The sequence below is a fragment of the Gymnoscopelus braueri genome (genome assembly GCF_963280865.1).
Source record: "Gymnoscopelus braueri genome assembly, chromosome: 17".
NCBI lineage: Eukaryota > Metazoa > Chordata > Actinopteri > Myctophiformes > Myctophidae > Gymnoscopelus > Gymnoscopelus braueri.
Window position 1 is genome coordinate 22,318,428 of NC_137617.1, and position 16,113 is coordinate 22,334,540.

The 16,113-nt window shown below is 39.7% G+C and overlaps 1 protein-coding gene across 2 annotated transcripts; it reads left to right on the plus strand.

Annotated features, from left to right (window-relative positions):
• The first annotated feature begins 150 nt into the window (after window positions 1-150).
• On the plus strand, window positions 151-11,867 carry LOC308104524 (tumor necrosis factor receptor superfamily member 12A). Of its 2 annotated transcripts, none has more exons than XM_080454961.1 (5): window positions 151-539; window positions 9,348-9,446; window positions 9,622-9,771; window positions 10,023-10,075; window positions 10,219-11,867. In XM_080454961.1, exons 1-4 carry the CDS (start codon window positions 458-460, stop codon window positions 10,061-10,063), a joined length of 372 nt encoding a protein of 123 aa, XP_080311087.1. In that variant the 5' UTR covers window positions 151-457; the 3' UTR covers window positions 10,064-10,075; window positions 10,219-11,867. The 2 variants fall into 2 exon arrangements, with proteins under 2 accessions (XP_080311087.1, XP_080311086.1); XM_080454960.1 differs by having other exon boundaries at window positions 152-539; window positions 10,023-10,071.
• The last annotated feature ends 4,246 nt before the right edge of the window (window positions 11,868-16,113 follow it).

Sequence of the window (16,113 nt, forward strand, 5' to 3'; positions counted from 1 at the left end):
AGACTACATAGGGTTTTGCCGTCCAAGAAGTAAAAAATGTGAAAAAGCTGGTGGAGGGTGGGGCTTTTGAATGTTGTTCTCTATTCTAGCGTATTAAAGACGGGTCTGTCTGCTGTAAACTTTCACTTTTACTACAACAAACGAAACCAAATTGTATCACACACTAGTCAAGTTTCTCGTAAGTCCGGGACGAGCTCCCCTTCCTTCGTGCGCACTGAGAATCCGAGAGTAGCCTGCAGTACATAGGAAATGACTCATAGGAGTTGAACTGTTAGCGTGGGTGTGTGCGCTATTAAAACAAGGCGCAGACTCCTCTGGGTGACTCATTCTGATGCTCGCTTTTCCATGGTGAAAACTCAGCACGGATCCCACAGTTAATCAGATGAACTTTTCGGGAATTGTGTAGCCTATAGCCATAGAAAAGTAAGCAGCCACATCCAGTCAGTACCAGGCTACTATGGCTTCAAACGTGTTCTGTGCGCTGTGTGGACTTATTATTGCGGCTGTGGCGAATTTCCATGGTGTAAACGCAGAGAAAAGTAAGTAAATAAATAACTTAACGCTTGTTTTTTGTTTTTTAAAGTTTGAAAGAAATGTGTGAGATAGGAATAAGTTGATATTGGATGAAAGTTCTTAGCCCTGTGATGTGTATTGCTAATGTTGGGAGTTTTTCCCCCTAAGTTAATTTGCATGGGAAACCTTGTTTCATTCAACATGGAATATGTTGGTCAGTCACTCAAATGGAGGCAGATAATGGTCAGTGTTGCCAGACTGTGCGAGAGAAATAAGCAACCAGGTCTACGAAAAGAAGCGACCACTCTAACCCTTATATACATTGGCTATTTGAAAATAGCCGATCTTCAAGATCACAACGCGTTGCGAATTCGCGATGCGACGCGTTGTGAGCTTGAAGATCGGCTATGTCTTTGCTATTTTCTAAGAAATATCTTGGGAAAAATTTGAACAATTAGGAATATTTTCAAATCCTCAAAATCTTGTGGCACAAAATATTTTCAGAAGGTTGGGTGAGATCTACTAATGAATATTAATTTGGGGGTCATCGGCATGAAAATGTTTGAGAACCACTGTTTTAAACAACATTCAGGAAACAAGCCCAAAATAAGCAACTACACTTTGGAAACGAGGCCCCCCCCCAAAAAAAAACGCAACCCTCATGCTACCAATATTTACAAGCAACTTCACACAGAAAAACAAGCCCAAATTCGCTTATAATAAGCGCACATGGCAACACTGGATAATGGTCTGCTTACAGAGCCGCTTCCTCTACCAGCTGCACTTCTCACCGGTTCCGCATTCCAATCGCCTTATTTCACCCCATCCATGCATCCATGGCCCTGGGTGAAAAGGACAAGCCACATGGAATGGCGCACTGCTGCTAGTGTGTCCTTTGTCATGTAGAACAGTGGTTCTCTACCTGTGGGTTGGGACCCCCAGGGGGGTCCCCCAAATGACAGTAAAGTGTGACAATTTAAGGACTTTTAAGACTTTTTAAATACCCTTTTAAACAACAACTGGTCAAACATTGGCCAAATTGTCAAATAAAATAAGAAAGAGGCAAAAACAGACGATCTACAAGTTTGTAGATCTGCTATTTTCACAATATTTATCTGAAACTGAGTCAAACAAAATGTTATGCCTCAACTCAACTACAATTCCAAGTGCTTGTCAGGGTCAAATATGATTATTTTGGGGGGCCAAGGCCTGAAAAGGTTGAGAACCACTGATTGATTGATTGAATACTTTATTTAGAATTTTGCACTTGAAAGTACAGTTTAAATACAAGGTCAACTAAATAGGATTGAAAAGCCCATGAAAGCCTAATGGCTTGTTTTGAATGGGGTCCCCATGTACCATGATATAGAAGACGGGATGAAAAAATAAATAAAAGGTTTAACATTTTCACACACAAAATGACAATGTGTGCTTGCTCTCCGTGCCTCTCTCTTGATTGTTAAGAACAGAACACATGCTGTAACAATTCAGACTCAGAACAGTAGGCTGCACTGCATAATTACACCGATATTACAACATCCTTGAACAATTAGAATAATTAAATTATTAGTATGATTACAGTATTACCATAATGGTATTTCTGTTGAACGTCAAATTAATCTGACTAGAATTAAAATGCAAGACTTGAAAGTAAACTGGGATTCCTTTTACAATAGACCACATCTGGACAAAGTTAATAGTAATTGTATCATCTTCTAGTATCTCTACATCTGGATATCGGCTGCCGCTAATCCCCCAGGGCCCAGGGCAAACAATGACATTCATGACTTTGGAAAGAGCACAGTTGATCATTCTCCTGGGCTGAGCCCTTTTTAAGGCTCATGTGCCTTTAGGCCATGGATGTTTGTCCCTTAAATACTCATCCTGTTTTTCAGGACAGATCCAATGGTTTGGAAAACGGTTTGAATGCATGCATGCATCAGTAATGTAAAATGTCTGTTTCTACAAATCAAAGACAAACGAGAAAGAAAAAATAAATGAATTAGATTTGATAACACAAGTGATTAGCCCTTTGGCCTAATTTTGTTTTGATAGTTTTCTGGCTATAGCTCAAACTCTCAGGTCTGAGTCACGGTTGTGTGCTAAATGGACCCTTTCGTGGAATTCTGGATCAATCAGTAATCGATGAGGCACATAGGAGTCGAGACAATATTCTAGGTGGTGACTTTTTTGCTTCATGTACATGATATCATGGGGAGAAGTACAACAACGCTCATGTCAGTGGTACGGTAGTTCTGCCAAGAGCACAGGGCAGAGATCATAGTTATACTGTAGCTGCTTCAAGGACAAACTGAACCATAACAAGATAGGCTGTACCAAAACAATAGCTATTAGGCCTAGTGGCGACATAGGCTCTTACAAGCTGTCAAATATCATAATGTATTGTAGAAGTATTATAAGTGATGGTAAAATATAAAGGTTAGATATAAGCAGCCATATAATTTCTTCCTCAATCAGTCAAATGGCCCTTTCCTTGTTTCAACTGAGAGGTCGCTTGCACCTTGAGGGTGTAGCCAGGTTACAAACATGACAGGAAATGCAGAGAAGAACAATGACACATTTCACTGCGACCCCAATAACATGGTTCAGCCCTCCTCTAGTCCTCTAGGGCCAGGCTTGTCTCTTGAGGCATGCGCAAAACGTTGCTGTTAAAACATAATTATGGAGTAGTTCACCCAAAAAAATGACTTATTTTCTATCAATTACACACCCCATGAAGCCTTGAATTTGATGACCGGGTCATCGGTCAGTTGGAGACTCAGTAAGAGTCTCAGCCGGTCATCAAATTATTGGCGTAGGAATGTGACAAAAACTTCAAGGCTTCATTCAAGGCTTCATGGGGTGTGTAATTGATAGAAAATAAGTCATTTTTTGGGTGAACTACTCCTTTAAAGCAAATTTGTTCTAAACTTTAAATGTCTCCATTTGACTGGTTAAATTGTTGCAATTTCTCATGGCTGGCTGACGGAATATGAATCTTACAGCTTAGTGGCCCCTGGAATATCGCAATAAGCTTAAAACTCTGGCTGAGCATAATGTAGTCTGCAAGTGCAGCACTGCACAATACAATGCCAATGCCATTAGTAATGTGTATATTCCAACTGCATTCTTATATTGTGATGTACTAGGTTCCTTGTATCATGATTTATGAAAGTGGAACACTCCCTGTGAAATCAAAAACTGAAGGGAAATACCACTTGTACACATGTGTGAATCCTGTCTGTCTGTCTGTCTAACTAACTGTTGTGTATCAGACTGTTAAGTCTGTAATAGCCTGGCCACAGTCACAAATCTGATAGCTGTAAAGAGAAAAGATTTGCCCCACCCCCGCATCGGTGTTGTCTGATGTACAGTTCCATAGAGAACAAGATGCAAAAGATTCAGAAAGGTTACTGCGAAAGTATCCAGGAAGATTTTCTGGGATCAGGGTACATTTTCTTATTCAGAGCTGATAACACTCAAATAATGCGAGCCTCATTTGGTTGCAAAAGTTCAGACAAACACGGTAAGCCATGAAGATAGTCTTCCCACTCAGTCAGTCTTCCCACTCAGTCAGTTGAGCTGTGCCTTGATGTGACATCACAGATTAGAGTCTCAGCTCTCTGATTTCTAGCTTTAGGGCAGAGGACAGATTATCCTCGGCACTGGAATGATTAACATGTTTTTACTGAATGCAATTCCCATCTAATAGGACCTTGACGTGTATATTGGTAAGTCTTAGAAGTGTTTTTTTTTGGGGGGCAATGATATTTTGACATATTTTACTGTCAGTAGTTTTTTAACCACTTTAACCCCAGTGTCCCTATTTTGACACTTAGGTGAAAATTCAAAGTCTCCCTTTAGTAAGCGGTTGCACTCTATTAACTTGCACTTGGGGACCAGGGTTGGAATCCAGGGTAGGACATGAAAGTTACAAACTGCAGCTTTTTGACGTAACTTGCAGACAGAGTGCAGGTACCCTTCAATCGGCTCTGTGCATATTAAAGGTAGGGTAAGTGATATCTTTTGGTTAAAACAAAAAGTATTTTGTTAAAAGGTTAAAATACTATATTCTGATAGTTATCATTGCTATAGAGTGTTTTTTCAGTAACAGATGTCTCCCTGTCTCTCCAGCTCTTTAATAAACAGAAAATAGATTTTTCGGTAGGTGTCAGAATCTCAGCCAATCAGGAGAAAGTACCCATTTTTAAGCTTAATTTGTATAGTGTTCCAGTTCCAATTTTGCCTGCTCATTTCTTAGTGTCATCACTTCCAATTTCACTTGTTTAATCTATATCCTGATTGAGTTCTCTGTCCTGGTTGGATAAAATTGGAAATGAAACTGAAACTGAAACGAAAATGCATTTTCTGTTTAATAAAGAGGTGGAGAGACAAGGAGACTCCTAATATTGAACAAACACTCTATAGCAATGAGTACTATCAGAATATAGAGCTATTTAACAATTATTTTAACCAACGCAAATCACTTACCCTACCTTTAAAGTAATACTAGGTAACGTTTTCAACAAAACTAAAGTTAAATTGTATATCTTTTGCGAGTGGCAAAAGTTTCACAACACCCACTCCGTGAATTTCACCCCCGGAAGCCTTTTATTTATATATTTTCTATTGAAAGTGGACTGGGGGGACTTTCCCGGGGAAATGACGTTCCTGGCCAACGTCATGACGTCGTGGCCGACGTCCCCAGGAACTACCGCAACGGTTTCCTGTTTGGCCAGGAACTACCGCGCTATAACAAAAAGGAACCTCACGCTGATGTTAAGATAATGTAGGATTGGAAGATCGAAAAAGAACAGAAAAAGAAAGCACAGCTCATGGTAACTAATGCTCCACTGGCTAAGAGAAACGATCCGTAGATAGTATAAAACAATTAAAAGATCGCTTTTTGAAACGCTTCCGGCTTCCGGTGAAAACGAATGGAATTCTGGGTAATCGAGGATTACGGAAATTGTATGCAGTGACGGTAGTGACCAGCAGAGGTTGCTAAAAATCGTTATTTGGGATTCTGCATTGTATAACTTTAACTGTAGTCCCAGATTTCCAAAAAATTGCAAACCTGTTTCCTGTTCCGGTCCATTTTCCCATAGCTTAATTTTCTCAAGCTGGTCAATGTGCCTGGTTAGAGCACACATCATGTTGTCGCTGTTGGGGTGGAACCCTCTAGCCTGGAAACCAGATGAATCTGCCATTGCAAAAAAACAAGCAGATTCCTCATATTTCCTCATATTTCCCAAACTGTTAAAAAATAGCAGCTCAAAACGTGTCACGTTTTTTTAGCCTGTATATCAGTTACTTTTATCTACTTTTGTATGACAAAAAGGGAATTAATTCACACACAAAAAAAAGAAAAGTTGAAAAATGCAGATAAGAGTTTTCTGCCCGACAGCGACGATGTGCTCCATGTGCTCCATGTGAGAGTGAAAACCTGGCTTTGGATCTGACCCCTGTCTTGTCTTGCATGTCTCTCCTCTCTCTTCCTATCTCTCTATAAATGACTTTCCTGTAATAAAGTATGCCAAAAATAAATCTTTAATGGAAAAAAACGTGTCAATCCCACTTATCTTCATCTCGTGTATACAGTTTGAAAGACTAAATATGAAACGCTCAAAGCAGCATACATGCAGTTCAGTGGATTAGGAGCTTGCTTTATTATGTCCAAGGTTATGCATTCAAACCCTGCTCTAGTCCTACCAAGAGGAAATCTAAAGTTGAGAGCCAGGTCTTGGAGATCAGATTGAAAAGCTCTCTCTGTGAGCTTATAGAATGGTTCACTGGTGGTCTACTGGTTAAGTAACATGCACGTTAAGGCTGTGTTGTGTAAGTTGCCTGAGGGTTTGAAGCCATTGCTGTTGGTTGTGCAGTTGGAGGTGTGTTGAAATGAGAGGAAGGTTGGTTGATGGTAGCCTCGCGTGGCCAGACAATATCACTGAATCTGATTTTTTTGCAATGGCAGATTCGTCTGGAACCAGGCTTGGTTGATGGAGGGGGGGATCACTTCTCTAGACTTTGAAATGTCAAGCGTGGAGATGGGGCTTCAACCCATCAAATCTAGTGTTTTCATACAGACTGGATCAAAATGTACACTGTCAAGAGCTAAATTAACACAGAAGATTTTGGTGTGTAGAAAAACACACGTCAAGATACAAACTTACAACCCAATTTACTTATTAATGTCAGAGTGGCTCTTGTCTAAGGTCTGCTCTGTCCTAGTTGACATGAAGCTAAATGAGACATTCAAGTTCATCACTGAGAATTGAAAAGGGTTCAATCACTTCTTTTCTCTCCGATTGTTTGCTGAAACACTCTTTTGTCCTTGATCACAGTTACCTGGAAGACAAGGATTACATTTAAAGTTGTGACTTGTGTAATAATGACAGCGTGTACACTGTGTCAAAGGGGGGTAGAATGGTTAATTCAATCTATTTAAATTTGAGCAGGTGTGTTGGAGTGGGAAGAGGTGCAGGGTTGGGTGAACAGGCTTATGGGAACTGGAGTTCTGACCTTACATTTACACAATACTGCAGGTCATTGTAGTTGACCCTTTAGTGCAGCCAAAATTATATTCAGGATCTGCAGACAGAAATAGTATACAGACAAACAGCCTTGTTATCTCCGGCAGGTCACGAAGACCGGGGGCAGAGATTATGTTTTCGCCCCTGTTCTTTTGCGAGTGTGTTTGTGAGTGTGTGAGCTAATCTCGCAAATCTCGGGTAACATTACCCCCACCCACTGTCCCTCCAGAGCACTCCTTCATATGGCGAAGGACTGGCCCGTGAGGTCAGTTCATATGGAAGTGTTTCTATGAGCTACACCGCGTATATGGGTGGTGATGTCATTGACTATACCTTTCGTTCAGATTTACAAGCTTTGTGCTTTTTCTTTCCGACAGCAGTTTACAATTCCTCAGACACACACATCGACCAACACAACTCACACAGATACATCGTGACACATGGCCCCTGACACAAAGACAGTGAGAAACAGCAGCGCTGAATGGGACAGACACTCAGTTAACAGGGAGAGGGAGACAGAGAGCGAAAGAGAAACTGAGCAGCACTTTCTAACTACCTGCCAACTGTGCCAAGACATCAGAGAGACATTTCCCACAGATTACAAACACCCCAAAAGAATGTGAAGACAAAAAACAAAACAAAAAACTCCCATGTATGCAGGGTGAAGTACAGCATTGTGCAAACACAGCAGCAAGATTTGTGATCTGTTGTGACAGGAAAAGGAAATCCACTGGAATACAACCACCATACAGACTGTCAATCACTGGTGTATTCCTGAACTATTCTGCACCATGCTGATCTCTGTTTACAACTAATGTACAAACAGAGCAGATACCTTTAATACATATACTAATACAAATACTAATAACATTTATATATATTGAGTTATATCTTTGTTATACATTTTCCAACAAAACAAAATGTGTGTGTGTGTGTGTGTGTGTGTGTGTGTGTGTGTGTGTGTGTGTGTGTGTGTGTGTGTGCGTGTGCGTGTGTGTGTGTGTGTGTTTCACACTTGCATTAAAACCCCATATTGTTTATTTCATTGAAGGAGAGAGGTTTCCTGTAGCGCCTACTCATTTCGTCACTTGTACTGTAGATTACGTCAAACCTGTTTCATAAGTAATTTTGGTATTGGTTTCTTTGATGAATGCTGACTCAGTTCATGGTTACTGTGTGAAACAAAAGCATAGGCCAATACATACGGTATGTGCACTACACATTATATTTGCACAATTCTAAATGCGTTTTACTCCGCTGTAAACTTTGTATTTATGTATGTCATCATTAAGGTTTATCGTATTGACATTGATGTGTTGCTCTTGTCTTATTTTACTTAGTGTAGCACAATTGTTTTGAGAAGCGCTATATAAATAAGGTCTCTTATTTTCAGATTGATTTCTGCATTATCACATCAGGCTGTGAGTGTGCATGCTTACATGCGTTGCATTGCATTGTGTTGTACACTGAACTTGCAGTTGGCTTTTGCTGTTCTATTTTCAGGCTATTTCCTCCCTTATCACCTAGGAAGTGCACAGCTTTAATTGTTCTACTGTCTGGCTGCCATAAAGAGATATGGAGGTTTTCCATTGTGTCTAGAGAGGTAGCCATTTTCTCTGTATGAAAGGGAAGGGAACGTTTCACTACTTGCCGACTTGCCGAGGCCATCTTTCTCAGACACCGAATACCACATTCGTTTATTCTCCGAAAGACACGCATATACAAACATTACCCGGCACTCAAAACAATTCAGCGGAAGAACTTTGTGAAAACACACAGACATCCTGCTGCTCACACACACAAGCTATGTCACAGTGCCTTGTGCCTGTACGACCAAAATTAGCCAGTGATTCTCATTTGCATTTAAGTGCATCAGCACATTTCCAGCCCCCAAGGAATTCCCCATTAAATTTCATGAGAGGCAGAAAACCCACAAGGGTTCTCAGATCTTACAGCTTGATGTCATACCGTTTCTCAATCAGTCCAAAATTTGGACTGTTTTTTTTTGTTTGGTTTTTTGTTTTCGGAGATGGAGGAAGGAAATGTGATGGTTTTTCAAAACATCTGCATGAGGCTCATGGGATGCCTGGCTCACCCTGAACGTCATTCTACCATCCTAATCTTTCACAAGCTTAAGTAATGGTGAATACTTTATACATTAGAAATATTGCTTTGTGGAGAGAACTCGTATACAGTAAATGCCAGTGGGTTTGGCTATTAAATAACGTGTTGAGAGGAATGACTCATGACACTTAAAATGACAAAACTAATAAATGATTTCCATCGTGTTTATGTGTACAGGCTCATGCAGCAGTTCAGAGTTCTGGAATTCAGATTTGGATGTTTGTGTGCCCTGTGCGTCATGCAAGCAATACCCAAAGACCCCATCATGTAACACATGTAAGTAATTTAGGTCAAATCGACCTTTTGGCTTGTGCTAGCTTTTTAGAGTCCTTGTGGCTGAATTACATGTATAGAAAATGCTACTACTGATCTAAAACATTGCAGCCAAAGTTTCTGCATTTCTGTTCCAGTGTCAGTTCATACCTTCTCTTTAAATGTCATCCCTTTTTAGGTAGGCCTATATTTGTGGAGGAGACTTCCGACGTGTGGAGGCTGGCAGCTATCACCAGTTTCTCAGTTCTGGCTGTTGTGCTGGTGGGTGCTGCAATGATCATTGGCGTTATGGTGCATCGGCGCAAGTCACATAAACGGCCACTGCGAGGTAAGACTCTTACGAAATCCCATAAGTATAGCATTTCAGCTTTAGTTAGCTTTCTGTGCTGAAAAAAGAAAACAATTATGTCTTACATTAATTATGCCTATAAAATTGTGTCATTTGTGAACTCAAGAGTTTAATGGTGAAGATGCATTTTTGTCAATGATGACTCACAATAGAAACATGATACCAAGGGATACTGTAACAGGGCTGAATGATATGGGAAAATAAAGCAACCTTTCCTTCATACACGACAGAGCCCATTGAAGAAACAGCAGGGCCACTTTATCAAGCATGAACATTTCAGTAGGTATATTTTCACTTCTCAATTCTTAAATATGAATGCATTCGTAATCTTATGTTTATGCAGAATGTGATTGCAAATGATCTTTGTGAAGGTTGTAACTCAATGCATCATCAACTAACTGATTTGATACTTCCTGACTTTCACAGCCTCATCTTTCTCTGGAAACAGATGCGACAGAACCGGAACCAAGGGAAGACTAGTCCAGAGTCCGAAGAAATCTCTGTACCATAAACTGTGCTCTGACCACAGGGTTTTGTTTTTTTCTGAGTAGAATTGGACCATGTTAATTTATTATACTGTTCATTTGAGAGCTGTGTTCAGTGCTCAGCAAAACCTAAAAGGTTGCAGAGGATTCACAGGGAAGTGGATTTTTACTTATCGCACAGTTGCTTTTGTCTGTGGACACAAGTTCATCAGTGCACTGATTATACGACTTAGAAAGAGTAACTTGCTCCTCTTTAGGAATAGTGACAGTAGCTGTTTTCAGTTATTTCGTATTTTACTTGCCTAAATGTTTCAATTAATTCGTAGTTTGTGTTCAGTTTAAAGAAACCTTTGTTAGTTTTTATTCGTGAATTAGACATGATTACATTCTTCCTTCCCAAGTGACAGATGCTTTCCAGTGCCTGATTTGCCCTGTCTCTTGACAGGGCGCCAGTGAATGTAATACAGCTATTGTTGCCTGCTGAACCATAATGGGTCACCTGCTATTCGGTAAGGTCAGAAGGGGTCTATTTGCTGGTCATTTACATCAACCTCTTTTAAATGAACCACAAGTGAGCAACAGGCTGTTTGGCACATCAAGGCCATTTGAATGTAGCTACAGTACTTCTTAGGTGAATTATATCAATCCTGCCAGTACCTCCATTTTTGTATACGTATATAACTGTTATTTCAAGAGCCTGATACAGGAATTTTATAACTGAAGTTGTTGAAAGAGAGAACCAGAATGTTTCTTATGCACTGTTACTGGGTCTTCCAAGAAGAAAAACAATAATTCCAACATAATTTCATTGTCTTTGTTGTAATATAACAAACCTTTTGGCAGGACTTGGCTGTAGCACCCCCAATCATGTACATGTATGTGTCGTATCTAGAATACTAGATACCGAATCTCAATCCGCTAACATGGAGATATAGGACACACGCATTTAATGTACAGAAATAAACATTACACATACAGTTGCCAATTACAGAGCTACAGTAGGTGGAGCTATATAACCACATTGCTTACTAACTCTGGCCTGTTGAAGCCTCTCAGTTCTCCACCAGTGCTGCACAGGCAGTGTAAGGCCTATAGGGGTCCATTTTCAATTGGGTGGGCATTTCGATTATTTTGAAATTGTGACTAATGCTTATTTGAAACACTTTCCTTGTCCAGAAGACATTCCTAAAGGCAAACTATTGAGATGTTTTATGACTGGCATCCTTTTCATATAAATAATGTGTGGGTGTGCTGCTTGCCCTGTAGCAGTAAAACTGGGGAATTAGTTAAAGATACTAGCTTTTTTTTAATACCTTTATATTATTTATTAAGTCTCTTGCCATGTTCAGTTGCAACAACTGCAAAATGTGGACACTCGTCCAAGGGACGCCTGTGAAGATTTTTGTAATATTTGTACCATGCAAGCCAATGTTGTTAGGAAGCAACAACTAACAGTTTTCTTTGTGCTTTTTTAGTTGTGTAATTATATACATGCACTGGCATCTCTTAGTTACTGCATTGTTAGATGATGAATTATACTTAGTGTACCAAACATATTTTCACAATAAAATTGATAACATTTATTTAGGACATGTCTCTTATTTTGTCCCTTTTTTATTTTATATATATATATATACACACATACACATACACATACACACATATATATATATATATATATATATATATATATATATATATATATATATATATATATATATAAAACGACTGCATATCTTGATATACTTTGTTTGTATCATTGTTTGTTGTTAGTTAAAACAGGAGGAAAACAAGTTCAGTGCAGGCGGCATGGTAGGTCACTGTGTTAATACACTGTCTACTGTACATGATCCAAAGGTTGTGCGTTCAAATTATCCTGCTGCTTTACTGTGAAGCATGTTTTGAAAACTAACATCCAGAAACGACAATTAAAAGCCCTAAAAGAAACATGAAAATGTGTGGAGGTACCGTAGGGCAGCGGATAGTTGGTGGACACCTCTGTGGTCTTTGGCACAGAAAGCCACACGGCGACCAGGGCCACAGGTTTAATTCCCGTCTCTGCAAGCAAGGCGCACAGGGTTGTCCTGCCTAGCATTGGCACCGAAGCCAATACTCATCGATGTACAGTTTAAAACTTACATCTGAGAACTTTGGCACGGTTCCTTCATACTTTAACCTACAAACTTGATTCACAATTTTAAAATTCCACCTTACTGTGGACATGGTTGAGTTTTTTTTTTTAATATTGAACTTTAAGCGCCCAATGCATTGTCAATGGCAATGGACATTTAAAGGAAAAAGATACAAACTTTGGCAAGCTACCATACTGTAACGGCCGAGAAATGCAGTGCCCCGAGCCGGAGTCGAACCTTCGCCCCTCAAAAAAACCAAGACTCACGCAACAAAAATTGCAACAAAAATTATTAAATATGGCTCTTTTATTGCTACTTTTAACTTTTTAATCGATCCTATGTAAGTAAAGCCTGATAAAAGTGTCAAACTCCCAAAATCCATCAGAATACTGGAAATTACATCTACTCTGTTAAAAATGTACTGGGGGAGACCCCCAGCGTGGTAAAGAGCCCCCCCCCCTGGAAAAAAATCTCCTGTTATCGGACGTCTGAGGTTGGCAGGTATGGCACACATACAACAACGCCCAAACGCCGTGTATACGCCGTCCATACGACGTCCGAGTCAGACGTGAGTCGACGTCGTTTCAACGTATTTTTTTGCAAAATAGCTGCTGACTGAGGTCTGACTCGGACGTCGTATGGACGGTGTATGCACGGCGTATGGTCGTTGTATTGTGTGTGCCCAGTGGGTAATATCTGTTGAAAAGACACGTCTTTCACAACGTCGATACGACGTCGTCGCAAAATGCTGATGGATGGATTACTGACAAACAATGAATGAATTACGAAATGGTAGTAAATCCCCCCCCCCCCCCCTAAATTCAATAAAGCTAAGATATATGATTGCTATTAACTACCTATAGAGTGAAGTTCCATTAACTACCATAAAGAACATAAAGTAAAGCAGGCTAAAAATGATTATGTCAACCATAGAGTTAAAAGATTAGGACGTCAACCAGGCAGGGACATTGGTTGGTATTATTATTATTATTATTATTATTATTTTAATATAAATACATTTGACTACAAAAGGCAAAAAGTCACGTGACTATCAAGTATTTTGGTCTCATGTTGTTGCCGCAACACTTGCTGGCTTAAAAAAGTCAAAGCTTTATAAACGCACTGACAACATAATTATTCATAGCATTTTTTTTGTGTGTATATACATTATGTAAATAAATTACTGCTAGCATTCTTTCTATGTTGGTGGGGAATGAATCTAAAACTCAACGTTGGACAGAGACAACAGGCAGATTTGAACCCACAACCCCCATTGAGTGATGTACTAGTAGTCAGTGTCTTAACACAGTGACCTAGCCAGCTGCCTGCCCAGCATCTGTTTTCGTACTACTTTAACTAACAACAAACAAAATATATCAAGGTCATTATGGAGTTGAATTTATTTTTGTTTTTAAATACAGGTATGTGTTTGCTGTGCTGTTGCTTGTCTGGATTGTTTATGGAGCCGTTTTGAGCACAATGGAAACACAATGGAAAATCCATTTGGCTTCTGAAGAGTATCAAGTTCAATAGCTCACTGTGTAAAAACATTCTCTACATGGTTCAAGGGTCCTGGGTTCTAACCTACAAGTAGTTCTACATCTTGACATTTCTTTTACAATTTCTGAATACTTTTGAAAGTTTTAGTCTCGCGTCTCGCGTAGCTATCTGCGTGAAGTGGGCGGACGCCTTTTTAGGAGACCGGAAGCAGGTTGGCGTCTGCCCACTTCACGCAGATAGCTACGCGAGACTATGCAGATACGGGACGTAAACCGGAGATGGTGTGTCTTGCCAAATTATGTTTTTTCTTCGATCTGCTGTTTTTGCTATTTTAGAATGTTTATGCTGAAAAGTAACAGTTTTGGCCATAATGAGGTTTCCGCCCAACAGACAATATATTTATATTTATATTGTACATGCAAAATTGCTGCTATACGAAAACGTATTGTTACTGCACTGTTTCTTATTTTTATTTTCATTTGCAATAAAATGTCACTGACATCACAAGGTATTCTTCATTTTACGTATGGTCCAGTATATTATTGATTCATATCAGTCACTGTATTCCAGTGGGGTAAGGCAGCCTACTGTAAGTCTTAAACAAAATATATAAAACATAACCCTAACCCTCAACAGTGGGATAAAATCAATATGGTAACGTCTTATGCAAATGAGCCATGCGGTCGAATGTACACAAATCGCTAGTGCAGTCTGGATCTGTCATGACCGTCATGGATGACCTTCAACCTGGTGTTTGCACTTTCTCCATTTTTGACCTGTTCATTCATCTACATAAACGTTCGGATTTCAAATATAAAGTTTTTGACCCTGGCGAGGGTGGGAGTTGAAAGTGTGACTTCTGCCAATAATGCGGCTGCTCTATCCATAGCTCAGTCGGAAGAGCTCTTGACTTCAGACCACAAGGTCATGGGATCGAATCCCAGCACAGGAAACTCGGCATCTGAGCAATCTGGCCCCCACCGGTTTACTTACTTTTTTCGCCTTTAAATGGCCATTGCCATTGACAATGCATTGGGCGCTTAAAGTTAAATATTTCTAAAACTACACATTATTTCAAAGTAAAAATCTCAAGCATACATGTCCACAGTAAGGTGGATTTTTTTCAATTGTGAATCAAGTTTATAGGTTAAAGTATGAAGGAACAGCAAGGTGCTAAAGTTTTCAGATGTACGTTTTAAAAGTTAAATATCTCAAACTACAAAACATTTCAAAATAAAAAGTTCAAGTATTTGTGTCCACAGTAAGATGAATTATAAAAAGTGTGAATGGAGTTTCTAGGTGAAAGTGTTTTTTTGAGGTGCCAAATTATAACGGAGGTCAATGGTAGCTTTTGGCACCTAAAAAAAAAAAGAAAAAAAACTTTCACCTAGAAACTCCATTCACACTTTTTATAATTCAGCTTACTGTGGACACACATGCTTGAACTTTTTACTTTGAAATGTTTAGAATTTGAGATATTTAACTTCAAAAACATATATCTGAAAACTTTGGCACCTAAGCCAATCCGGCTGAGTCTCCGACTAACCAATGTCCCGTCATCAAATTATTGGCTCAGGAATGCGACAAAAACAAAGAAATCGGCGTGAATTCAAGGCTTCATGGGGTGTGTATTTGTTATGCCCCAGTCTAGGGGTGCCTGAGACACAACATGAATAGGTTCCCACCTTCCCCAACTCCCAAGTAGCCACACAAACAAAGGGTTAAAGTGCAGAAAATAGTAATGGTTTATTTAGAACTCACTGAGGAAACTAAAGTAATACATTAAAAGAACTAACTGGAAAATAATATCTCTTACCTATCAAAAGAACCAATAATACAATAGCATACCTTCCTATCATAAACAATAAGCAAAAGAAACAATCAGCTCAGGATCAACTTATATCAACTAAAGTAACTTAGGTCAAATCTAAGAACTCAAAACAAGTAACTAAACAAAACATAAGGTGTGGTGGCCAGTTCGAAACGGAGGAAGACAGGCTCCTGCCCCCTGCGTGCTGCACTGAGATCTGCGTTCCTCTTATATAGGGAGCCTCCACCCTATTAGCCACTTGGAAGGCAGCACTCCTACGAGCTCCCCACCAATCACTGGCCGGCCTGGAAGAACGCCCCACCAATCACTGGCCGGCCTGGAAGAGCGCCCCACCAATCGCCTTCCGGGAATGGCACACCTGAATTGACCTACA

Coding starts and splice junctions, on each gene's coding strand:
- LOC308104524 (XM_080454961.1), top strand. CDS start 458: ATGGCTTCAAACGTGTTCTGTGCGCTGTGTGGACTTATTATTGCGGCT. Junction 540..9,347: donor TGGTGTAAACGCAGAGAAAA/GTAAGTAAATAA, acceptor TTATGTGTACAG/GCTCATGCAGCAGTTCAGAG. Junction 9,447..9,621: donor GACCCCATCATGTAACACAT/GTAAGTAATTTA, acceptor ATCCCTTTTTAG/GTAGGCCTATATTTGTGGAG.